The sequence below is a fragment of the Carcharodon carcharias genome, chromosome 4, assembly GCF_017639515.1.
Source record: "Carcharodon carcharias isolate sCarCar2 chromosome 4, sCarCar2.pri, whole genome shotgun sequence".
NCBI lineage: Eukaryota > Metazoa > Chordata > Chondrichthyes > Lamniformes > Lamnidae > Carcharodon > Carcharodon carcharias.
This window is the reverse complement of record NC_054470.1, coordinates 29430205-29454074: the sequence shown is the minus strand read 5'-3', so window position 1 is coordinate 29454074 and position 23870 is coordinate 29430205. Positions and strand designations below refer to the sequence as shown.

At 41.1% G+C, this 23870-nt stretch overlaps 1 protein-coding gene across 3 annotated transcripts in view; it reads left to right on the top strand.

Moving 5' to 3' along the window:
* LOC121276986 (transducin-like enhancer protein 1) overlaps positions 1-23249 on the top strand; it is a 128161-nt gene extending 104912 nt beyond the window's left edge. For all 3 annotated transcript variants that reach the window (XM_041185771.1, XM_041185770.1, XM_041185769.1), the window contains exons 14-20: positions 400-476; positions 1193-1442; positions 8906-9153; positions 10689-10836; positions 13546-13696; positions 20474-20550; positions 22640-23249. In XM_041185771.1, the coding sequence (XP_041041705.1) occupies positions 400-476; positions 1193-1442; positions 8906-9153; positions 10689-10836; positions 13546-13696; positions 20474-20550; positions 22640-22747 (1059 nt within the window). In that variant the 3' untranslated portion in view covers positions 22748-23249. The remainder of the gene's footprint in view (positions 1-399; positions 477-1192; positions 1443-8905; positions 9154-10688; positions 10837-13545; positions 13697-20473; positions 20551-22639) is intronic.
* Positions 23250-23870: the final 621 nt, after the last annotated feature.

Here is a 23870-nt window from a genome sequence, read left to right as displayed (position 1 = left end):
CACCATTTTGGGTAAGGTGTGGAGCCTCTGTGACTCTGCAAAAATCTGGGCCAGAGTCACAGTTGTAAGGTAGGAAAGTTGTAATGTTATTATGTGGTTTCTCTTTTTAAAAAATAACTTGAAGTTATATATCTCTCTTCTGTGAACATTTGTTTTGTTTGGATCTGGGTAGAGCAGGGTTGATAATTGATTCCCCACTTTTGCATTGCTAGAACCAGCTCAATTATTCCACCAGCAGACCCATAGACCCAAATGAATGCCACCATGTAGGTGACTGGAGACAGCCCAACAAGCATTTTGGCTCCAAGAATGGATTGCATGTTTTGTACACTTTTCCTTTGTATTTTTGGACCATTGCCAACCATATTATACTTGGTTTATCCACTTTTTAAATTACAGGTTGGGTTTGACCCTCATCCTCACATGCGTGTACCTGGAATGCCTCCAAATTTGACTGGGATCCCTGGTGGAAAACCGTAAGTGACTGATGAAAATTCTTCTTCTGCTTCAAATAGAAACCTGTTAGTGTCTGTATAGTTTGTGTTAACATTACATCTGAGCCTGGCTTTCCTTTCTGAATGTTAACAGTGAAAACCAGTTATTTTGCTTTCTTCTTTGTGGCAGTAAAGTCAATGATGTTCACTGTTGCAAGCATTTATAACCATTTAAATTCAAATAAATGAAGGTAAAAATGCATTTTTTACCCTTTGGATCTGTTGACGCAGTACTTTTATTGTCTACAGATAAATGGTGTACAGTAAAATTTCTTCATACAAATTACGTGAATATTGATTTTAGCAATGGATTACCATATTGCTGTGATATGAACATTGCTTAATTCAAATTATTGGACAATTGAAGGTTTTTAGTGTAAAAATGTTGTTGAGTTAACAGGAGTAATCTTGTGCAAAACATTGATCAGGTTTTAAATCCTGACAATTCTGTGATTTGCACGGACTCCTGCATTTTGAGATATGTGGACCATTTGAGTCCAGAACATCTCAACCCTTGTACTTCAACATGAAGCATGGCAACAGTATTTTTTTAAAAAAGGAACTGTTAATTTATGGCATGCGAACTGGAGGTGGTCACTTGCAACAGTAAGCAAAAAACATTGAGAAGTGTGCTTAGTATTCAGCAGATGTCAGCCCAAATCCTTCAGTTTTGTTTTCTTTCAACTTCTACTAAATAGAGCCTATTCATTCCATGTTACTGCGGATGGACAAATGCAGCCCGTGCCTTTCCCTCCTGATGCCCTAATTGGACCAGGGATCCCAAGACATGCTCGGCAGATCAACACGCTGAGCCATGGTGAAGTTGTGTGTGCAGTTACCATCAGCAATCCCACAAGACATGTGTACACTGGTGGGAAGGGTTGTGTCAAGGTCTGGGATATCAGCCAGCCTGGCAGCAAGAGCCCAGTGTCCCAGCTGGACTGCTTGGTAAGTGAATGTAAAGTACTGTTGAAACCCAGTTCACTGTTTTGAGATTTAATCAGAGAAATATGAAACAATTGTAACAATTCTAGGTAGCTGTCGGTTCATAAATAAGGAAATAGCAGTGAGTTTTGTTTCCTGTTGTACATTTTTAATACCGACTTTGGAATATTCCCATTTCCCCCATAAAAGCTCAGTGAACCAGATTCACCTGGGAACTTCAAACTTAATGGCCCGTAACTTCCATGGAGTGGCAGTCAGAGTCGGGTTGCCACTCTGCTCCCACTTACCTGGAAATGAAGCCGCTCCTTTCTCGCCCAACCTTCTGACTCAGGCTGGGCGGGAACTGTCTAGTGCAGTAGGTTCCTGAGGCCTTGTGTCAAGAACAGGACAGTTGGAGGTCAGGGAGCCACACCCCCTTTTTTTTATAACACTAGCTGCCATAAAGCAGGTACGTTTAAAGGTGCAGCCACTATGAGAAGCCAGAGAGAAGTTAAGTTTGTAAAGTAAGTGGGTAGGATTGCAGGGTGGGGATGGGCTGTGGTTGGGGTGGGTGGGGCGGGGGGGTGGTGACAAGTGACTAGTGGGGTCATCAGTGGGGGGTATCAGGTGGTCAGCAGTGGGGTGGTCAGTGGGAAGTATCAGTGAGGGGGGCTCGGGTGATCAGTGAGTGGGGGGGTCAGCGGGGTGGGTTAGGTGGTCAGGGGGTGGTCAGTGGTGGGGTGAAGAGAGGTGAGGGGAAGGCAGTCAGGGAGTCCTGGGGTGTGGGGAAGAGTCCTATGGGGTTCAAGGAATAGTTGGGAGGAATGGGGTTAGTGGGGTGGGATAGTCACGGGAGCGTGTTGGGTGTTGGGAGTAGTCGGTGAGGATAGGGATTAGAATGGGGTGGTGGGGGAAGTCCTGTGGGGGTTTGGGAGGGCACTCAGGGGGGATTCCCATCAGGGGGTCAGTGGGGGATGGGTGCTATAGTTATCCAGAAGTTAGAAATAATTTTAATACTTCTATTTTTTTCTAGGCAACTATTACTGTGTGATAGTTGGAACCATCCTAAGTTTGTGATTGATATCGTACTTTTGGATGGTTCCCAATGCTGGGCAATTGCCCAACAGAAGTTTGAACTTCCCAGGCAATTGCCATGCAATTCTTATCTGGACTTCCCACCATTACATCTTTAGGGCACCCCCCACTCCAGAGCTCGGAAGTTACTCGCCAATATTCATTTAAAGGTTTGGTTGGGCACCAATATGCACGTGTACCTGCAAATCCTTAAGAAATTGGATCTAATAATAATGGGTGGTTAGGTCTACAAAGCCATTGAAGAGATAGGCCTTGGTGAGAATTTTTTAAGCTGTGTTTCCACATAGTATTACAGTTTCAACTTTTTCTCAAGCTCAGAACCACATCAGAGGCTGGTTAAGGATAGACTAGGCCGGGATTGGATTTTCCGGCCCCGTTGTGGGCGGGACCCGCCGCAGGCGAGATGGCGCCCTAGCCAGAAATCCATTGACTTTGGCAGGACCGGAAGATCCCGGCAGCAGCCGGGCGTGGAAAATCCCGCCCTAGGAGTGGGATCCTGACTTTAATTCTGATGTTTGCAGCAGATGCAAACACTGAAAACTTTGACCTGAATGATGCTTCCACATTGCAAGGCACAAATATAAGTGGAAAAATCAAGATTTCATTTTATACACTAGGCTTTTTGCTTCTAGTTTAATTTTTAAAACTTCCACATTGCTCGCTGAAAAACTGGACTATCTAGAAAGTCCAGTTCAAAAACTGGATTTGGGGAAACCTAGAGACATCTGAAAGGTCAGCAGTTACGCTGATGACTGCAGATGGACTTGTATGGTAATATTTGATGGTAAAATATTTTACATTCAGGTTATTCTGTTATTTAACGTAAGATATTCAATCCTTTTTGCATTTGTATCCTTGAGGTGCTGTCATGTTGGAAGTGTTATGATCCCAACTAAGGTTATCCCTGGACAAGCCTAATCCCAGGGTGGAACCCAGCTTGATAGATCCTAACTTTTGTTTGTTTAGATACGTGGAGAGTAGCTGCTGAGCAGAGTCAGCTGATGAACGTTTAACAAAAGCATAAAACATTTATTAAATAAGAAAAGATGACCTATATTATCATACTCCTTCACCCACAACTATACCTTTACAGGTATATACAGATTTGTAAGGATAACACAAGTTACAAAAGCTATCTGATACTCTTTTAATGTCCACAGTAAGCACACAGTCCATGTAAACCTATGGCACCCTGTGGTCAGAAACATCACATTCTGAAACCAAGTGACAGATGCCACCTCAACCAATGCTATGGATCTCTCCTCAACTCCCCTTCAAGACGCTTATTACACTGTGAGCCAACCGTTCTCATTGCACTCTATCTTTCACATGAGAGTTTCCAATCTCCACTCTCCAAGGACTCACCTTGGAATCTTCTCCCAAACCAACATTTTCTCTCAGATGCCTTCCACAAGGGGTCACCTCCAGGGTTTCGAGCTCTCCTTCTGATGTTTCTCTTCCCTGGGTTGCCACATGCATTCAAGCTGTCTTCCACGCACTCTGTCTCACCAACTCAGCCACCAACAGTACCACTGCTTCACGAGCCCATAGCAGAGAGTTACAGACCTTCACTTGTCTCTTTGGACCTTCTTGCCTCTTGCAAGCTGTTCTCATTTAAATCTGCTTTCTACAGCTTTTGTCTCTTTAAATTTGAAGTTTGGAACCTTTCTTCCTGCCCCTCACTCATAACTTCACTTAACAGGACCTTTTCTAGGTTCTTGACCTTCCTTTGACTAGAAGGTCTGCTTGGGACTTTTTCTTGTTCCACTCATCTGGGTTTTGGGGTTTTTCTTTAGCTTGGGACTGGATTTCCAGATCCCCAGAGGCTGCAGCCTGTCCTGGTAGCAGCTTTCAAAACCAACTGAACTCAAAGAGCTTCCAAGTCAAAACTGCTGTTTCTGTTCTTGTGTGTGTGTATCTGTGGGAGGGACCTGCCTCTCCGGACACCTGTTGCTAGGCAATAGCACTTTTTTCCCCCTACTTTTGTGTGTTTAACCTAGCTGCAGCAGTCATAAAAAAACTCATTAGGAATGCAAGCACCTTTTAAAAGTGAAACTAAAACTCAATTTGACCTTTTCTTAATACACTGATAAAGATATATAAATCAAACTTAAACTTTAAAGCAAAACTCATTTCTAAACTTACAAATACTAATACAACTTACTAAACTGTCTCTATTTCCTAACAGAAACTATGGGATAAAAATTTTATTATATATTGTTGGGTTTGTACAAATTTCAGGCACCCTCTGTGAGATTTTAAATGAATCAGAGGGAAGAAATTAGGAACAGGAGTAAACCATTAAGCCCATCGAGCCTGCACTGCCTCAACACCACTTTCCTGTGCTGTCTCCATATCCCTTGATGTCATTAGTTTCCAGAAATGTATTGAGTTCTGTTTTGAATATGCTTAATGATTGAGCTTCCAAAACCCTCGGGGGTGGAGAATTCCAAGGATTTACCACCTTCCGAGTGAAGAAATTCTTCCTTCTGGGATGAAGCTTATCTGGTCCAGGCGATTATTAACCTTCAACCCAGTTAACTTTTCAAGTACTACCTCTTTACTAATGCTAATTTCTTTTAGTTCCTCAGTTTCACAGGTTCCTTGGTTGTCTGGTATTTCTGAGAGAATTTCTGTATCTTCTTCCGTGAAGACAGGCGCCATTCCCTGCCATTTCCCTGTTCCCCACCATAAATTCTCCTGTCCCCACCTGTAATGAGCCCGCACTTGTCCTACCTAATCTTTTCCTTTTCACGTACCTAAACAAGTTTGACAGTCTGTCTTTATGTTCCTCACTAGTTTGCATTCATATTCTCTTTTCCTTTTCTTACTCAGTTTCTTGGTCCTCCTTTGCTGGGTTCTAAATGGCTCCCAATCTTCAGCCTTACCACTTTTTCTGGCATCCTTATATGCCACATCCTTTAATCTAAAGCAACTTTAACTTCTTTCGTTAACCATGGTTGATTTACCTTTCCCTTTGGTTGTCCGTGCTTTAGAGGAATGTATATCTGTTGTAGACCGCATAGTATTTCTTTTTTTCTTTCATTGCCTCTCTACTTTCAAATCTTTTAGTGTATTTTCCCAATCCGCCGTAGCTAACATGCCCCTCATACCTTCATAATTTCCTTTCTTCAGATCTAAGGCCTTAATTTCAGAATGAACCATATTGCATTCAATCTTAATGTAAAGTTCTATCATATTATGGTCACTATTTCCCAAAGGTACCTCTACAGCAAGGTTATTAATTAATTAATTAACCCTTTTTCATTGCACACTAAATCCAAAATAGCCCGAACCCTAGTTGGCTCCTCAACGTCCTGCTCCAGAAACCCATTTCGTTCACACTCCAGGAATTCCTCCTCGAGAGCATTAGTGCTGATTTGGTTAACCCAGTCTATGTGTAAATTGAATTCACCCATTATTACTGTATTAACCACATTACATGCATTTCTAATTTCCTGATTTATACCTTGCCCAACATTAACACTACAACTTGGTGGCCCATAACAACTCCCAGCAATGTTTGCTGCCCCTTGCTGTTTCTTAGCTCCACCTAAACTGATTCTACATTTTGCTCCTTCCATCTGAGATCCTTTTATTAATGTACTGATCTCATCACTTATTAAGCGTCACCCCACCTCCTTTTCCTTTTGCCTATCCCTCCCAAATGCAAAATATCGTTGGAGTTCAGTTCCCAACCTGATCACCCTGTGGCCTATCTCCGTAATTAAATCATACCCATTTACCTCAATATGTGCATTCAAATCATCAACTTTTTTGCAAATGTTATATGCATTCAGATAGAGTGCCTTTAATTCTGCTTTTTGAACACTATTCTCTATTCTGATCCTATTTAAGCTTGCCTATGCTTTCTCTGTCTTCTATTTTTTATTTCTACTTTTCTACTTCCTTTTAGCAGTTTTTATTTTCTTGTACCTGAGCTCCTTCTCAGGTTCCCATCCACCTGCCAATCTAGTTTAATCCCTCCCTAATTGCACAAGCAAATCTCCTTGCGAGGATGTTAGTTCCGGTCCTAAGATGCAGCCCGTCTATCTCGTACAAGTCCCACCTGCCCCATAATTGGTCCCAGTGCCTCATAAACTTGATGCCCTCCCTCCTACACAAGTTCTCCAGTCAGGTGTTCAATTGCACAATTCTCCTATTTGTATGCTCACTAGCACGTGGGACTGGAAGTAATTCTGAGATTACTGATTTCTGAAATCTGTTTTCAGGACCTCATCCCCCCCCTTCCTAAGTCATTGGTACTGACGTGGGCCATGATCTTTGGCTGTTCACTCTGCCCCAGAAGAATGTCTGCAGCTGCTCTGTGATATCCTTGACCCTGCCACCAGGGAGGCAACCTACCATCCTGGAGTCACTTCTATGGCCACAGAGACGCCTGTCTGTTCCTGTAACTAACGAATCCCCTATCACTACTGTTCGTCCCTTCTTATTCCTCCCCTCCTGTACAGCTGAGCCGCCCGTGGTGCCACGAACCTGGCTCTCACTGCAATCCTCCAAGGAGCCAAAGATCTCATCAGTATCTAAATCGGAAATCCGATTAGCGAGTGGGACCTCAGGGGAGCCCTGCACTACCTGCCTGCTTCTCTTGGACTGCCTGGCGGTCACCCATTCCCTTTCTGCCTCCAGGCTCCTAAGCTGCAGTGTGCCACCTCTCTGAATACGCTATCCACATAGCTCTCAGCCTTGCAGAGGTGCCACAATGACTCCAGCCACTGCTCGAGCTCTGAAAATCAGAGCTCAAGTTTCTGCAGCTGGTGACACTTCCTGCACATGTCATCTCGGTCAGTGGCAGCGTACACATTTTTCTACGTACTACAGGATATGCATTTCATACGACTGAGCAGTCCAGCCATGTCTTAACTTTACCTCATTTACTTTAACTTTATTTTACTTTGATTTACTTATATTAATTTTAGTTAGCCTTAACTGAATAAACTTTACAACTATTGATAAATCTTGCTAGCGCTGATATATCCAACTAATACTTAACGTACTTTACGAGTTGCAATAAACCTTACTTAAAGCATCTATTTCCCACATGCACCGAATTCCCACATGATGCTAATTCGCTACTCACTTGGTCTCTGTCTCACTCAGGTGTCGTGTCCTGACTGCGCACCCCTTACTGATTGTGTGATTTGAAAAACCGAGTCTTGTATCGACCTTGTGTGTCACTAGCTAGTTTAGCTTCCTGCTACAGTAATTAATTCCAATTCAACCAACTACTTTCAGCTAATTGACAGATAACTGTCACTACCATGCAATTCCTTGTTTAACAAGATATTCTAACTTACTTGAAGGTTGTTAGTTTTATGTCAGAGCCTGATTCTTAATTTATATTTAAACCTGAAAAAGAATTACCAGGACTTACCACTTGAACCTAATTCACTACTTGGTCAGTGTCCGTCTCACTCAGGTGTTGTATCCTGACTGTGCATCACTTACTGACTGTATGATTTGAAGAGCCTGACTCTTCCCTCTGTTGAGTCACTAGCTAGTTTAGCTTCCTGCTATGGTAATTAACATAATTGTTTAGAAGCTTTTTTTCTATGCTTATAGAACAACTCACAGTCAACAAATTTGAACCTTTGTAATTAGCTTTAGAATTTTAGGGGGTAAAGATCAACTAACCAACATGAGTTGCTAATTAATTGATTTCAAGATCTGCTTTTTTGAAAAAAGAGTTGCTCAGTAACATGGCACTAATGATAATGGTATAAGGATGAAACAAACATGTATTAGCACTTCCAGACATCTGTTTTTTTCAGTCAGTTTTCAGCTTTGGTCATTGAAACCATTTGTACAGATGAGGAAGTTATTATAATTACCTGTGACTGACCACAAGGTATCACAAAAAATTCTAAAGGAACCACCACAGTTTCCTTGACGAAATCAAGTAATTTTTACAACTTAATAACTTTTTTTATTTGTAAATGGAGAGCTGAACTGGTATTAAGACATTTCTATAGATGCCTTGGAATTCAAGATAAACGTATGGGTGATTTGTTGCATAATAGAAGACATGGTTTAAGGAGCATTAGAAAATCTTATTCAACTCTGGCTGATCAGATGAAGTCTTTGTCTTTTCACAGTGTGGAGACAGTGCAAATCTATATTGGCTGTAACTCAGCACTAAATTATCAGTCTCACTTAAAGCACAAGTATGACTAGTATGCAGATCACACTGGGGCCTGGACTGTGCCCGCTTTTGGAAGTTTATGCCTTTCTAAATATTCAGCCTTGTGACTGATTACTGGCAGTTTTTCTAGATTGCTGGGTTTTTGGTACATTTTGCTAAACAAAAAGTTTGAATATACTTTACTGAATAAGAAGAAACATATAGAATCTCACTTAATTTATTTCCACAGAACAGAGACAATTACATCCGATCATGCAAGTTATTACCTGATGGATGTACCCTGATTGTTGGTGGGGAAGCCAGCACGTTATCTATTTGGGACCTGGCAGCTCCAACTCCACGTATAAAGGCAGAATTGACATCCTCTGCTCCTGCCTGCTATGCTTTGGCTATCAGCCCTGACTCCAAGGTCTGTTTCTCCTGCTGTAGTGATGGTAATATCGCTGTCTGGGATCTGCACAATCAGACTTTAGTCAGGTAAGTGTTTAATTGTGGAAACTGGATTCCTGTTGTTCATAATGATGGTTTCATTGGAGGTTGTTGAAAATATGATGACAGATATGGGCTAAGTAATATTTCAGAAAATAAACTTGGCCCTCGTTCATATATCATTGTAATCAAGTCATTTTTTAAAATTAATTTAAATGGTGGACAACTGGGGGAATATGTTTTGCCTGTATTATGGCAGTTTTATATTGGCTAGAAGTTTTCTGTCAGCGAGTTGGGGGTGAGGCCCACTCACCGACGCGAAAATGACGCGGGATGACATGGGGGGAACCCCCACGTCATCCCGCCCCATTTAAATATTCAGGAAGGCGGGTGGACAGCAAAATCAGCTCTCCACCCGCTGACCTGTCAATGGCCAATTGAGGCCATTGACAGGATAATTAAGACAATTAAAGGCCCTGCCCGTCCAACCTTAAGGCTGGCGGGCAGGCCAGGAGCCCCAGTGGGCTTCTGAAAAAACATGAAACCTCATTCTCTGGAGGGATGAGTTTCATGTCTGTTTTTAAAAAGTTTATTAAAGTTTAAGTCATATTTATTAACATGTTCCATCTCATGCAACATGTTAATTTTTTTTTACTATTCTATTTTTAAACTTTGAAGCACTGTCAGTGATCTCCCTGAGACAGCACTTAGTCTCAGGGAGATGTGCGCTCTTTCCCGTGTATGTGTGAAAGAGCGCGCTCTGACAGTTGGGTATCCCTCCCCCCCCGCACAGGAAGCATATAGCGCTTCCCGTTGGGCAACCCGCTGGGCGGGCTTTAATTGGCCCGCCCACTTAAAATGGTGGCGGGGCCCACTTCGGCGGCAGCGATCAGCTGCCCGCCCACCACCAAGCCGATGGGGTTCGCCCGCCCATCAAGGGAAAAATTCTACCCATTGTAAATTAAGTGAATATCAGACATGCAACGCTTCTACCTTCAAAGGTATGTCTTTTTGTAGCTCTTGAACTGCTATTAGATACCTAGTTAACACTAAAATCACAAAGCTGTATCCCTCTCCTTTTAACTTTCAGAATTAAAGATACTTGGCCTTTCTTTGGAGAAATAACAATGAAGACGAGTACACAAAGGACACCTGTCTTATTTGGTCATTACTCCCTAGGGACTAATTTTCAAAACCTAAAAGTACCATTAGATGCTAACCATCCTGAGAATTTAATTGTGAAGAGCTAGCCCTTGTATGTAATTCTGAGATACTTTGTGCAGGCAAAATAATGAGTGTGGCACTAACATTGATTAAGGAGGAAACAATGTATTTGTTACAACTGCATTTTGACCAACGTAATTTTACATGGAAGAGCTATTTGCTTTGAGCTTGTTGCACCTGGGTAATATTTGCACATCATAGATCATGAACTAATGTTATCCCCTGCCACGGTTGTTTAATCAAATGCAATACCAGACAGTGAAGAAACATGTTGATCTGGAGTCCAAAACTAACAACATAATTGTGTTTATCTAAGGCTTGTGGAGGAAATTTTTATTCTATTTTGTTTGTTTAATCAGGCAATTCCAGGGTCACACGGATGGAGCCAGCTGTATTGACATTTCAAATGACGGTACCAAGCTTTGGACCGGAGGTTTAGACAACACGGTAAGATCCTGGGACCTCAGAGAAGGAAGGCAACTACAGCAGCATGACTTCACGTCTCAGGTATTTGGAGATCTAATGTTAACACTAATTTCTTTGTGTGTCTTGAACTGAATCGCAACTATAATTGAAAAATAATCACATGTAAGAAAGTAACTGCAGTCTCTCACCAAATACCATCAGCAGCAATAGTCATCAGCTTGGGCCTGCAGATGATTACACTCTTACTTCACTGACTTCATAAATCATGGCCAAAGTGTGCTAGTGTTTTCAATCTTGAAACTAATTTTTTAAAGGGCATAAACTATTGATTGATTGCAGTTTTCTAAGAAATACGCTTGTAACTGTTAAAGCACACAGCTGATGTTCTTGATCACTTCTATAACCATTTGGCTAATAGCTTACCCCTGCAGCCCAGAACTGCGATCAGCATTTTTGTGTGGTTATATATGAAATATGTAGAGATAAAAAGTATTATAAATGCATTGGCTAGACCTTCTCTTGGGTTTTTATGATTTTAAACTTAGCAGTGCAACTTGGGGTTCACGTGATATAAATAAAACCCTTTAAATTTGTGACTGTACCAGATTATTTTTCAATTCGATTCAATTCAAATTTTATTGCCTATTCGGAAATTCTTGTGGGTATGCTGCTCATTCATTAAAAACCACACTCAAATGAATAACTAAGAATGAAAAAAAAAAACTACATCACAAACAACGAGCAATGTAAAATCCCATGTCACTGCGGTGCAGCATCATCTTATCTCTAAACACACACAATACGCAGACAAATTTCTCTTCTTGGTGAGAGAGCTGGGAGAGAGGCATAGGCAGGTGAAAGTTTACGGGGAGACTGTCCCGAACATGTGAGGAGCGATGGACCCACCCAGTCGTTCGGTTCCTGGTAACGTAGCAGTGAAGTCACCACCTACTTGAGTTTCCTCCCTCCTACGATCTTCATCTTGTTCAGTGGACTGGCCTTTTCCACCATAGGAGAGGATACAGGTGAGCTATCACTCATGCTGGCACTAAAGGCATGTTGCAGAAGGTTTCTCCAGTGTGTTGCCCTCAGTCTGGCTTTTCCATGATGGTCATGGACCTCATCTGGCTGGCCTGGTTAACACTGTCCCATCTACCCTGGAGTTGGATGCCGCCGGTGTTGTACAAGACTGAGCCCAGGGACTCTTGAGAAAGAGTAGTGCTGGATCTTGGAGGAGAACCTCTGTGAGGTGACCAATCATGTCCCTCAAGGAGATTGTAGGAGGAGGAAGAGGCTCCTTCACATCCTCCAGGCGGTAGGGTAATCAGGCGGAGGTGCGGGGGACCTGAACGTGGTCTGGTCCCTAGGCCATCTCAACAGCTTCCAGCACTGCTCCGTGACTTGAGGGAGTGCTGCAGTGCAGAGGATCAGCACCGACAGAGCACTGCATCGCCACAAGGGGCTGCAACATTGAAGCAACCTAGATGCTAATATGATGAAAGTGGGTTTCTTTGAACAATCCGTCAGCAGATTAGTCTGAAGCTGGAGGAATAGATTCTTAACCTAACCTCATAGATTGTTGCTATAGCGGTGGAGGTTCAAAATAGTATTTCGAATTGACATGCTGTAATCTTACATCTATCCTGAAATGAGGGAATGTGGAAAGAAAGAAGTAATTAGAATAACAACTTGTTCCAAACCAGTTCAACTGTGAATGACCTATTTGCAGCAGGTGGTTTGATTTATTTCTCACCTCTTGCACTCATCAGTACCAAATTCCCAATCTCTGGTGCAAGAAAATACCAAAATGGAGGTTGAGTGCAAGCCCAAAGAAGAGGGGAAAATTAATTTGGAAAGTTCTCCCCAGGCTTCTATTCTTGACTGGTTTAGAGTATTGGTACAAATCTGGAAGTGGATCTGCTGCCTCTCTGTCCCCACCCCCTCAATTTCTTCTTCAGTTACAGGTTGTGGGTAGCTGTGTTGGACTGGGGATGAGACCAATTTTAAATGAAGAAACAAAATGGGTTATATCTGTACATAAATGTTGCAGCTGTTCAGAATTGCAAAAGCTCAAAGAGCTTTCCATGGGATGAATGAGAGCGAAGAACTGGACAAATAATAGATGAACATAATGAGGTTACTTTGGTTCATGGTAGATGTGACATGTGAAGTGGTTCAAAGCCATGTAGGAAGGTCCCTTGCTCTGCACTGATGGATATGAGACATTAGTAGAGATGTTACCTTGTGGAAGTGTTACAAGTAATCTCAAATTCTCCTGGCTAGTGACGAGGAAGAAATCAACCAGAATTCCTACTCCTAATTACTGTCCAGTGACTTCTGCATGTGTGAGGATATTGGTTGAACACAAGGTGCACTCAGCTGTGGTTCATTATAAACTTGTTCCCCTACTTTGCTCTGGTTTACGAGAACAATGATGACCTATGTTAGATGCTGGATTAATTTGGATTTTTCAATTTTTTGGTCCCTTTTTCAAAACCAGCAACAAAAATACTTCTGTAAGTGCGGAATTGCAATCTCTATTTCAAATATCATTGTGATAATTCAGGTATTGAAGGCTTTGTTTCTAAACCACTTGTTACACAAAGATTACAAGTTGATTCTGAGTTTATAAAACTGAACTAAAACTGTTGACTAGATTACTGAAAAGGTGCAAATAAAGCTTTGATATTGTAACCATTATTGTCTACCTATCACTGTTCAGTACTTCTGTAGTATCTAGGATTTTAAAACCTAACTTCTAATTAAATATTCATTTTAAATTTTTTTAAGATCTTCTCTCTTGGTTATTGTCCTACTGGAGAATGGCTGGCTGTGGGGATGGAAAGCAGCAATGTAGAAGTGCTACACGTTACCAAACCAGACAAATACCAACTGCACCTCCATGAAAGCTGTGTTCTGTCCCTTAAATTTGCTTATTGTGGTAAGGATCGTCAGCTGTGGTTAAATTACCCTATTCCTAAAGTCATTGACTCTATGTTGAGATTCAGTTCTTGGGGCATCATTTATCCTTTGGTATTTTGCCCAAACAATCATTTTTCACATAAACCTTTACAGTTAGCAGATTATTCAACTACAGATTCACCTGTCTTTCCTTTGGTCTGTACCTGTAGCTGGATGTTGATTAGGGGTAAGAACCCAGGTTGTTTATGGTTTTCCACTTCTCCCCTTTGAGCCCCAGCAGACTTTGAGGCCAATTGTAGTCAGATTCCTAACCACAGTTGCTATTTGAAATGTTATATAGTTGACTATATAGTTATACAGTTGACTTTCACTGCTGAAGTAAAGAATTTCAGATCCATGCAAGGCCTTAATAATGCAAAATCCTGTTCCCAGCATTGCCAATTCCTTAATACCTGCTTCATGCACAAAGCAACCTAAGTGTGCTCTCTCTTCTACATTCAAATAAATGATTCACATTCCAAAAAATATAGTTTTTCCAAACACAATCTACTTTTCACCTTTAATGAAGAAATGTCAGTGCCGTACATATTTTATAAATTAAATATTTAGAGAAAAATTTCTCTCAAAAACTAAAATTCAGAGTAATGTGGTATTGACTCACTTTGATTAAAAACATACTTAACTTAATCGTACAGCATTTAATTATAACATGTGACGTTGACAACACTTTTTGAACTTAGCTGTTAAAGGTTCCCAACTCCTGAACAGGGAACCCCCTTGGTTCAGGACACCTCTGAGCTGCTGCTTACCACATCATCTTCAAAAACCGGCTTGACCTCATCAAAATTGCGGGAGTCCAAAATGCCCACTTCCGCAATGGAATGAATTACATTGAAACTGCTGGATGCGAGTTGCAACCCGCACCCTTATCCAATGTTGTCGGTGAATGGGATTGGGGCTGGGAATCCCAGAATCGGATCCTGCCTGCCATTTTTAAAGCCTGTCCAATGTGGGTTGCTCCCTCCTTTTTAAAAGTATTCTGCTTTTTAGTTCTTACAACCAAACTGAATAATCTCACACTTTGCCATGTTATATGCCTTGTTACCCACTCACTTAACCTGCCTACCTGTCTACATCTCTTTGGAGTCTCATTGTGTCCTCACAATTGATTTAATTCAAGGATAGATACATGTTGACACTATGATTTTCTAAGTGTATTATTAAGACTTCTTTTCTTGTAGATTTCAGCAATTGGCCTACAATTAATATCAGGCTGATTGGCCTCTAGTTCCCTGTTTTCCCTTTCTCTCTTTTCTTGAATAGTGGTGTTAAATCTGCTGGCTTCTAATCTGCTGGGACCATTGCAGAATTTAGGGAAACTTGGAAAATAAGAGCCAGTACTTCAACTATCTCTGCGGCTACCTCTCTTAAAGCCCTAGGATATAGCCCAACAGGCCCTGGGGAATTGTCAGCTTTTAGGCATTTAAGTTTCTCTTTTTTTCTGTACTGATATTGATGCCTTTAAGTTCCTCACTCTTATTAGTCTTGTATTTCTAAAAAGAGATGTCGAAGCTTTTCATCTTGCACTCATCAGGACACTTTGCAAGAATAACAATATAAGGAAAAAACAACAATTTATACTCTATGTGAAGAGAGTGCTGGTTGGTTGGCAAGTGGATTCTGGTAGAGGCGTTACCATGGAGAATATGCCAGTGATGGTCACTGACAGTTAACTGCCAAGCATTGTTTGAAATTTAAACCAGGCAGCTTGACTCTGATTAGTCAAGACATCGCCTTGAGGAATGAGTCAGCGAATGGCTGTCACTTAATTTGTTTAGCTGAAACAGGCACAATGTGTATACATATTTTTTTCTACCTGCATAGAACAGGACCCTCTGTATTAATATATGTAGCTTCCAGTACATGTAAATGCACCACACTGCGAGCCAGACTGACAATCTTAAATTGGTTGTCAGCATAATTCTTAGAACACTGAGGATTATTTAGCAAATGTTGTTCAATCACAGAATTACATCTGGTGTTGGACACTGTGTTTTGAGTTTTGCAAGCACGGACTGGTTGGGTACAGCCTGTACCTTGCCCGCTGCGAACAGTGGCTGGGATACACAAAAATATTTGTTTGGTGTCTCTGCCATTTCCCCATTCCCCAAGATAATTTCTCCTGTCTCTCTATCTAGGGGACCAATATTTACTTCAGCTAATTTCCTTTTTATAAAAGCCATGGTAATTTCAACCTCCATCTCATTTCATCATGCTCTCATTCCTCTTGAGTTCACTGCACTATTGTTCCTCTTTCATCTCTCCCTCCATGAAAACTCTCCAATCCATATTCACATTCACCCAATTGATCTTACCATTTTCATGTGGCCTTGCTACCCCCATTGTTTCAATCACAGATAAGGCCATCTCCATTCACTTCCGAGTATTGCTGTCCATCCAAATCCTTCTTCCCATCCAAACCCCGCTTCCTTTTGTGTCTCCCCCAATAAAAAAACTCTGATCACAATTCAGTTACAACTGTGCTTTCAAAATCTGAACTCTCTTCCAGCCTTTGGCTCTTTCATTCACCATGACAATTCTGCAGCTACTGATTTGCTCAACTACATCCTCACCTCCACCTTTGATGCTATAGTCCCCATTAAAACTAATACTCTCTCTCACCCTGGTCATTCCCCCTAGTATGGTACTCATCTCCACTCTCAGAAATTGAAGGGACACAGACTTGAAAAGATATAACAGACTTAGCCTTCACCACCAGATATCTCTGGATCATTTAATGCACTATTGAGTCTGCTAGAACTACGACTATTCCAGGATTATTCTGAAATAAAAAGATAACCCCCAACTTCTTTTCTCTACTGCAACTGTCTTCCTAAACCTCTCTCCCCATCTCCTCCACCTTCACCTCCAATGAGTGCAAAGTGCTAATGGACTTCTTATCATTAAGCTTGAGACCATCTGATCAGCTGTTTCTGCTGTGTTCCTTCCTTCCCTGTAGCATAGAGTCATATGGCTATCCCCTGGCCTAGCTCTGAACTCATACCATTCTCTTTGAGCTCCTCCATTCTCCTGCTCCCTTGACCATATTCCCACCAGACTAGTGACCACCCAACTTCCCTTCCTGGCTCCCATGTAAGCTGATATTGTCAATGTTTTCCTCTGTTTGCACATGGTCACCCCCACTTTCCAATCTGTTGTCATCACCACAACCTTACAAACTTCAACTTCCCTCTCCTCTCCCAAGCTGTTGAACATGTTGTTGGCTCCCAGCCTCCCAAGTTCATACCCACTTTTCCCAGAACTCCATGTTTGAATTCCACCCATCAGACTTCCGCTTCTTCCACAGTTTTAAAACGGCTCTTATCAAGGTCACAAATGATATCCTATGTGACTGTGACAGAGGTAAACTATTCTCCGCCTTTGACCGTGCCATAATCCTTCAGCACCTCTCCACTATCGTGCAACTGAATGAGTTGTGTCACCTGGTTCCATTCCTATCTATTTAATTGAAGCCAGAGAATCATTTTCAGTGGCTTCACTTCCTGCATTTGTACCATTGCCACTGGTGTCCCCCAAGGATCTATCCTTGAATATCTTCTATTTTGTATCTACATGCTGCCCCTCAGCAACATCATCTAAAAACACTATGTGAGTTTCTGCATATATGCTGACAATATCCAGCTCAACTTCACCAACACCCTCCTCACCCCCTCTACTGTCTCTAAATTGTCAGGCTTCTTTTTCCGACATCCAATACCGGAAAAGCAGGAAATTTCTCCAATTAAATATTGAGAAAACTGGAGTTATTCAGTCTTCAGTCCACACAACAAATTCAGTTCCCTAGCTATCAATTCCATCTCTCTCCCTGGCAACTGTCTGAGGCTGAACCAGGAAGTTTGCAATCTTAATGTCATATTTGACCCAAGATGAGCTTCTAACAATATATTTGTGCAATCACCAAGACCACCTATTTCTAGTAATTCACCTCCTGACTCCCCAAAGTCTGTCCACCATCTACAAGGCACACGTCAGGAGTGTGATGGAACATCCTCCACTTGCCTGGATGAGTGCAGCTCCAACAACACTCAAGAAGCTTGACACCATCTACGACAAAGCAGTCCACTTGATTGGCACCCCATCCACAAACATTCGCTCCCTCCACCACTGACGCATAGTGGCAGCAATGTGTACCATCTACAAGATACCAAGCCTCCTTAGACAGCACCTTCCAAACCCAGGATCACTGCCATCTAGAAGGACAAGGGCAGCAGATAGATGGGAACACCATCACCTGCAAGTTCTTCAAGTCACTTAGCATCCTGATTTGGAAACATATCGCCATTCCTTCACTGTCACTGGGTCAAAATCCTGGAACTCTCCCTAACAGCACCATGGGTGTACCTATACCACATGAGCTGCAGCAGTTCAAAAAGGCAGCTCACCACCACCTTCTCAAGTGCAGCTAGGATGGGCAATAAATGCTGGCTCAGCCAGCAAAACCCTCATCCCATGAATTAATAAATATTTTTTTAAAGTTTAAATAAGTTTGTGACCATGCCCTCAGCCAAGGCATGATGTCCTGGAATACCTTCTCAAAACCTCTTTGCTTCTTTACCTCTCTTTCTTCCTTTATGATGCTCCTTAAAGCTTTGATTGCTTTTGGTCATCTGCCCTAACATCACCTTGCATGACTCCATGTCAAATTTTCTTTGATAATACTCTTGTTAAGCACCCTGGGAATGTTATTATATTGAAGGCTCTATATAAATACAAGTTTTTGTTATGTTATAGTTAATCTCCATACTCCTGAACTAGATGTAAGAATAACCTGGCTAAATGACTGTTCTTTGTTGTTGTTTTGGGGTGACATGCACTTGAAATGTGTAGCTGCAGTGAGAATAGGTTCCGATTCGGCTGTGATTCTCTCCCTTCCCATGTTACATCTCATAGTTTAAAAAGTCACGTGATGCTCACCCTCTCGTCTCATGCATAAAGAATATGAAATGTAGAATGATGGCCAGTGCTTTAGAACTTTACCCTACCAGAGGTTAACAGTGAGGTTGAGTGTCTTGGACTACAGGAAGATATAGATGGGATGGTCAAATGGGCAGATAAGTGGCAGATGGAATTTAACCCTGAAAAGTGTGAGGTGATACACTTTGGAAGGAGTAATTTGACAAGGAAATATTCAATGAACGGCATGGCACTAGGAAGTTCTAAGGAACAAAGCAACCTTGGTGTGTGTGTCCATAGATCTCTGAAGACAGAGGAGCATGTTAGTGGGGTGGTAAAAATGGCATATGGGACACTTGCCTTTATCAATCGAGGCATAGATTACAAAAGTAGGGAGGTCATGTTGGAGTTGTACTGAACCTTGGTGAGGCCACAGCTGGAGTACTGTGTGCAGTTCTGGTCGCCACATTATAGGGAAGATGTGATTGCACTGGAGAGGGTGCAGAGGAGATTCACCAGGATGTTGGCTGGGATGAAACATTTAAGTTATGAAGAGAGGTTGGATAGATTTGGGTTGTTTTCGTTGGAGCAGAGAAGACTGAGGGGCGACCTGATCGAGATGTACAAGATTATGAGGGTCATGGACAGGGTGGATAGGGAGCAGCTGTTCCCCTTAGTTGAAGGGTCAGTCACAAGGGGACATAAGTTCAAGGTGAGGGGCAGGAGGTTTTGGGAGGATGTGAGGAAAAACTTTTTTACCCAGAGGGTCTGGAGTGCACTGCCTGGGAGGGTGGTGGAGGCAGGTTGCCTCACATCCATTAAGAAGTACCTGGATGAGCACTTGGCATGTTATAACATTCAAGACTATGGGCCAAACGCAGGTAAATGGGATTAGGTAGGTAGATCAGGTGTTTCTCACATGTCGGTGCAGACTCGATGGGCCAAAGGGCCTCTTCTGCTCTGTGATTCTGTGATTCTGATTCAGAGTAGAAGAGATAATGGAGTGGGAAAAGTGTGGAAATGTGCTTAGAGATTTTTGTGGTAATGGGGTGTGTTGGGGGTGTTACTGAACTTGTTAAACACAACATTGAAAACCTAGTTACACTTGTGCTGAATTAATGCTGCTTCTAGGTTGAAATTCCATGTAGACTACTGAGAGATTGACCCATTATGAGGTACACCCGGAGAGGGTCATGCATGCTTACTGGTTTGGTACGCATAATCAAGCATCAAACCTCCAAGCCTGACAGTTTTTCCACTGATATATTTAAATAGTTATTTATGCTTTATATATTTCAAATCAAACAAACTTAATATTATTTATAGTTTAAAATTTAAAGAAAGAAATGTCTAAAATTTAGTGAATATTTTGTGCTGTTTATGCTTTAGCTTCGTGAATCATTACCAGAGTAGTACAAACTAAAATAATTACTAGTGTAGTCAGGTTTCAAAGATACCTGCACTATACTTGCTGTCCAGCAGCTGACAGATCTGTGTATTTTCCAAAATTATAGTGGAAGTGTCCTTGTTTGCTCATGATTAGGATGTTATTGATGACAATACTGCACTTCATGAATGGCAACACTGCTCACAAACATGTCTTAACTGGATGTAAATACCATAGCAAGAGATTCTATATGAACCCACTGACTGTTTGTAATGTGGCTATGTAGGGTCTTTAAGCTCTTTGATCTTATTGACCAAGAGAGGAAGTAAAGAGTTGAATAGAGGATGGAGACCATGGACTATAGGCTGTTGATTAACACTAAAACTGAACCAGACAGTGGATAGTTAACTACATGATTTTGTTATATTTACACAGGTAAATGGTTTGTAAGCACTGGAAAAGATAATCTTCTAAATGCATGGAGAACGCCTTATGGAGCCAGCATATTCCAGGTAATTTTATGACAAAACTTCTATCAAACCCACGTTTCTGAATTTGCTGAGGAAAATGTTAAGGATAATACTATTTATCGCGAGTAGTGTAGGCAGATGTTAAGTGTAATACATAAGAATATGTAAGACTTTGGAGTTAGGAATGGGATGAGGTCATTCAGCCCTGCGAGCCTGCTCTGCCATCGATAAAATCATGGCTAATCTGATAGTGGCCTTCACTCCACTTTCTGTCTGCCCCCATAACCCCCGACTCTCTTGTCTATCAAGAATCTATCTACCTCAACTTGAATAAATTGAGTGAGCCAGCCTCCACTGCTTTCTGGGGAAGAGAATTCCACAGACTCTAACAGGAAAACAATCTCCTTATCTCAGTCTTAAATGGGACACCCCTAATTTTTAAACTGTGTCCCCTCAGTTCTAGACTGCCTCACAGGGGGAAATTTCCTCTCAGCATCCACCCTGTCAAGTCTCCTCAGGTTCTCATATGTTTCAATAAGGTCACCTTTCATTATTCTAAATATAATGGATGTAGGCCCAACCAGTTCAATCTTTCTTCATGAAGGTAACCCCTTCATCCCAGGAATGAGTCAAGAGAAATTCTCTGAATTGCTTCTAGTGTAGTTATATCCTTTTCCAAATAAGGAGACCAAAACTGTACACAGTACTCCAAATGTGGTCTCACAAAGTCCCTGTACAGCTTTAGTAAAAATTCCCTATTTTTATATTCCATTCCTCTTGTTATAAATGCCAACATTCCATTTGCCTTCCTAACCATTTGCTGTACCTATGTACTAACATTTTGTGATTCATGCACCCAGATTCCAAGCGTGGTTAGTTGTTAATTGTAATTATGATAACTTTGAAAAGTTTATCCTGGTGCCAGTATAAGTGACGACAAGACTGTCAGATTTTCATAAATGTTTAACTGGTTCAATAATGTTCTTTAAGAAGGGAAAAGTGCCGTCTTCACCCAGTTTGGCCTTTTTGTTACTCTAGTTCCACACTAAAATGGTCGACTTGTAACTACCCTCTGAAGTTGCCTAGTAAACGGTTGTATCAAACTGTTACAAAGAATTAAGTTTAGTGTTTCAATAAGGCTCATCACCATCTGAAAAGTAATTCGGGACAGGCCATGAATGATATACATATCCTGAGAATTTATAAAAAAATTATCAATCAGTGAAGAAGCTGAAAGTCCTTGAGGAAGTCAATACACCAGAGAAAATTTGTCTTAATATTTACATGATTTAAGTGACTTTTCAACACTTCATTATCGTCTCTGACATAGCTGAATGTATGATGAAAAAGCCTTGGAGAAGCTGCAACGGAGATTTACCAGCATGATACTAAGATAAAAAGTTTCACATATGTGAAGATACTGGGGAAGCTGGGAGTGTTTTCTTCAGAGCAAAGAAGCTTAAAAGGAGATTTAATAGAGGTGTTCAAAGGGCATAAATTAAAGCTAATTGGCTAAAGAACCAGAGGGGTGATGATTAGAAGTTAATTTACTCAGTGAGTTATTATGATCTGTACTGCACTGTCAGAAAGTGTGGTTGAAGAAGCTTCAGTAGGACTTACATGCTTGAAAGGAGAGATTTGCAGGGTTTGGGAAAAGAGCAGAGGAGTTGGTCTAATTGGATAGATCTTTCAAAGAGCTGACACAGGCATGATGGGCTAAAATGGCTTCTCGTGTTCTGATTTTATGAATATAGGATAGAACTGGTTTTGATGTTTGACCATTTAATAAGTTTTAAATTTTTTGAAAATTAGATTTACAGAACAAGTAGAAAATATTGACTCAATTTTTTCACGGTGCTTCCCACCCTTTAGGACAAGGATGGGTTTGAGTATAGGTTACCTTTTATTGTCATTCACGTTCACTTGTTTGCCCATGGAATGTGGAGGAGGGTGGCAGAGAAAATAAATAGAAGGGAATGAAAGCATGTATGAGGAGAAAATATAGACTTCATATTATGAAATTGTCCTCAAGGCTTTAAACCCTATTATGATCTTTAAATGTAAAGCTATAATTGTAAATTAACTCTGGTTATTTTAGATTTACTGATTTTCTTTTCCCCTCCTTCTACAGTCTAAGGAGTCATCATCAGTATTGAGCTGCGATATCTCAGTGGATGATAAATATATAGTCACTGGCTCTGGAGATAAAAAAGCATCGGTCTATGAAGTTATTTACTAACATTTATAACTGAGAAAGTATATCTGGAACTGTTTTTTCTTTTAAAAAAACAAAAACAGCATCCTCCTGGCCTTCGGAACTTAAAAGGTTTTTCTGAATGCCTATACTTAAGGACTGATCATCAGTGCACCAATGATTGACTGGATTAAAGAAAACACCATTGAACTAGGTGCGATTAGCTGTTTTTGGTAGTCCCAAGAAAATTCCAGGACCCTGCTTTGTAGAACCCTGGATTATTAGAAGAGCATTTGAATCCTCTCTGACCTCACGTTGTATTTTTGTTATTGCCTGAATTGCTGCATTTGTGGAGTTGCCTAACCAGATGTTCATTTGTTCTTTGAAAGACATTCTGTCCTTCCTTTGTAGTGCAATGGTGTCCCAGGTGAAACTGGATCCTGGTTATTGCATCTTGTGAACTGTATTTTGTATCTTGTTGGAGCTCAGACATTTGTACAAATTGTAAATATTCCGTTTAATACAGTAAAGACAGTATTGAAAAAAATGGTTTTGTAACTTTTTTAAAAATATGGAGCACTTATATCATTAGTGCTGCTTTTGCTGCATGCTAAGGAGGGTCCAAGCAAGTAAGAACAACACCATTATTCAATTATGTATCAGAGCTTCAAGTAAGACGAATTAAATTACCAATATGTGCAAGCAAAAGTGAATATGTAATCCCAGTGTCACTAAATAAGGGATAGCATTTGCTTTATCTTTTAGTTTTAGTTTGTTTTCTTTTGTCCAGCCATTAGAGCACTAGTAGAACTTTGCATGTCAGTTGTTTAAAATAATTGCTGGATTTTCACCAGATTTTAGAATTGACGTCCTATCTTCTGTCTGTGAGCTCCCTTTGAAAGTAGACGTGCTGAGAACCATCTGCGCTTGATAGCTTGCCCATAAACTCCATTTCCTTCAACACTGATTAGTTACCATTTTATAACTTTTATAATGCTTTCTTGGATTTTTACCAAAATCTCTGAGTAGCATCTTGACCTCCTCTTCAGAGCTCCTTTTGAAAATGGGTATGCTGGAAACCATCTGTACTTGAAGCTGTGCCCTTGTTTCCTAGAAGCCTTCAAAACTGACTTGGCCTTTTTGAAATTTAACATACTTTTTTAGGAGT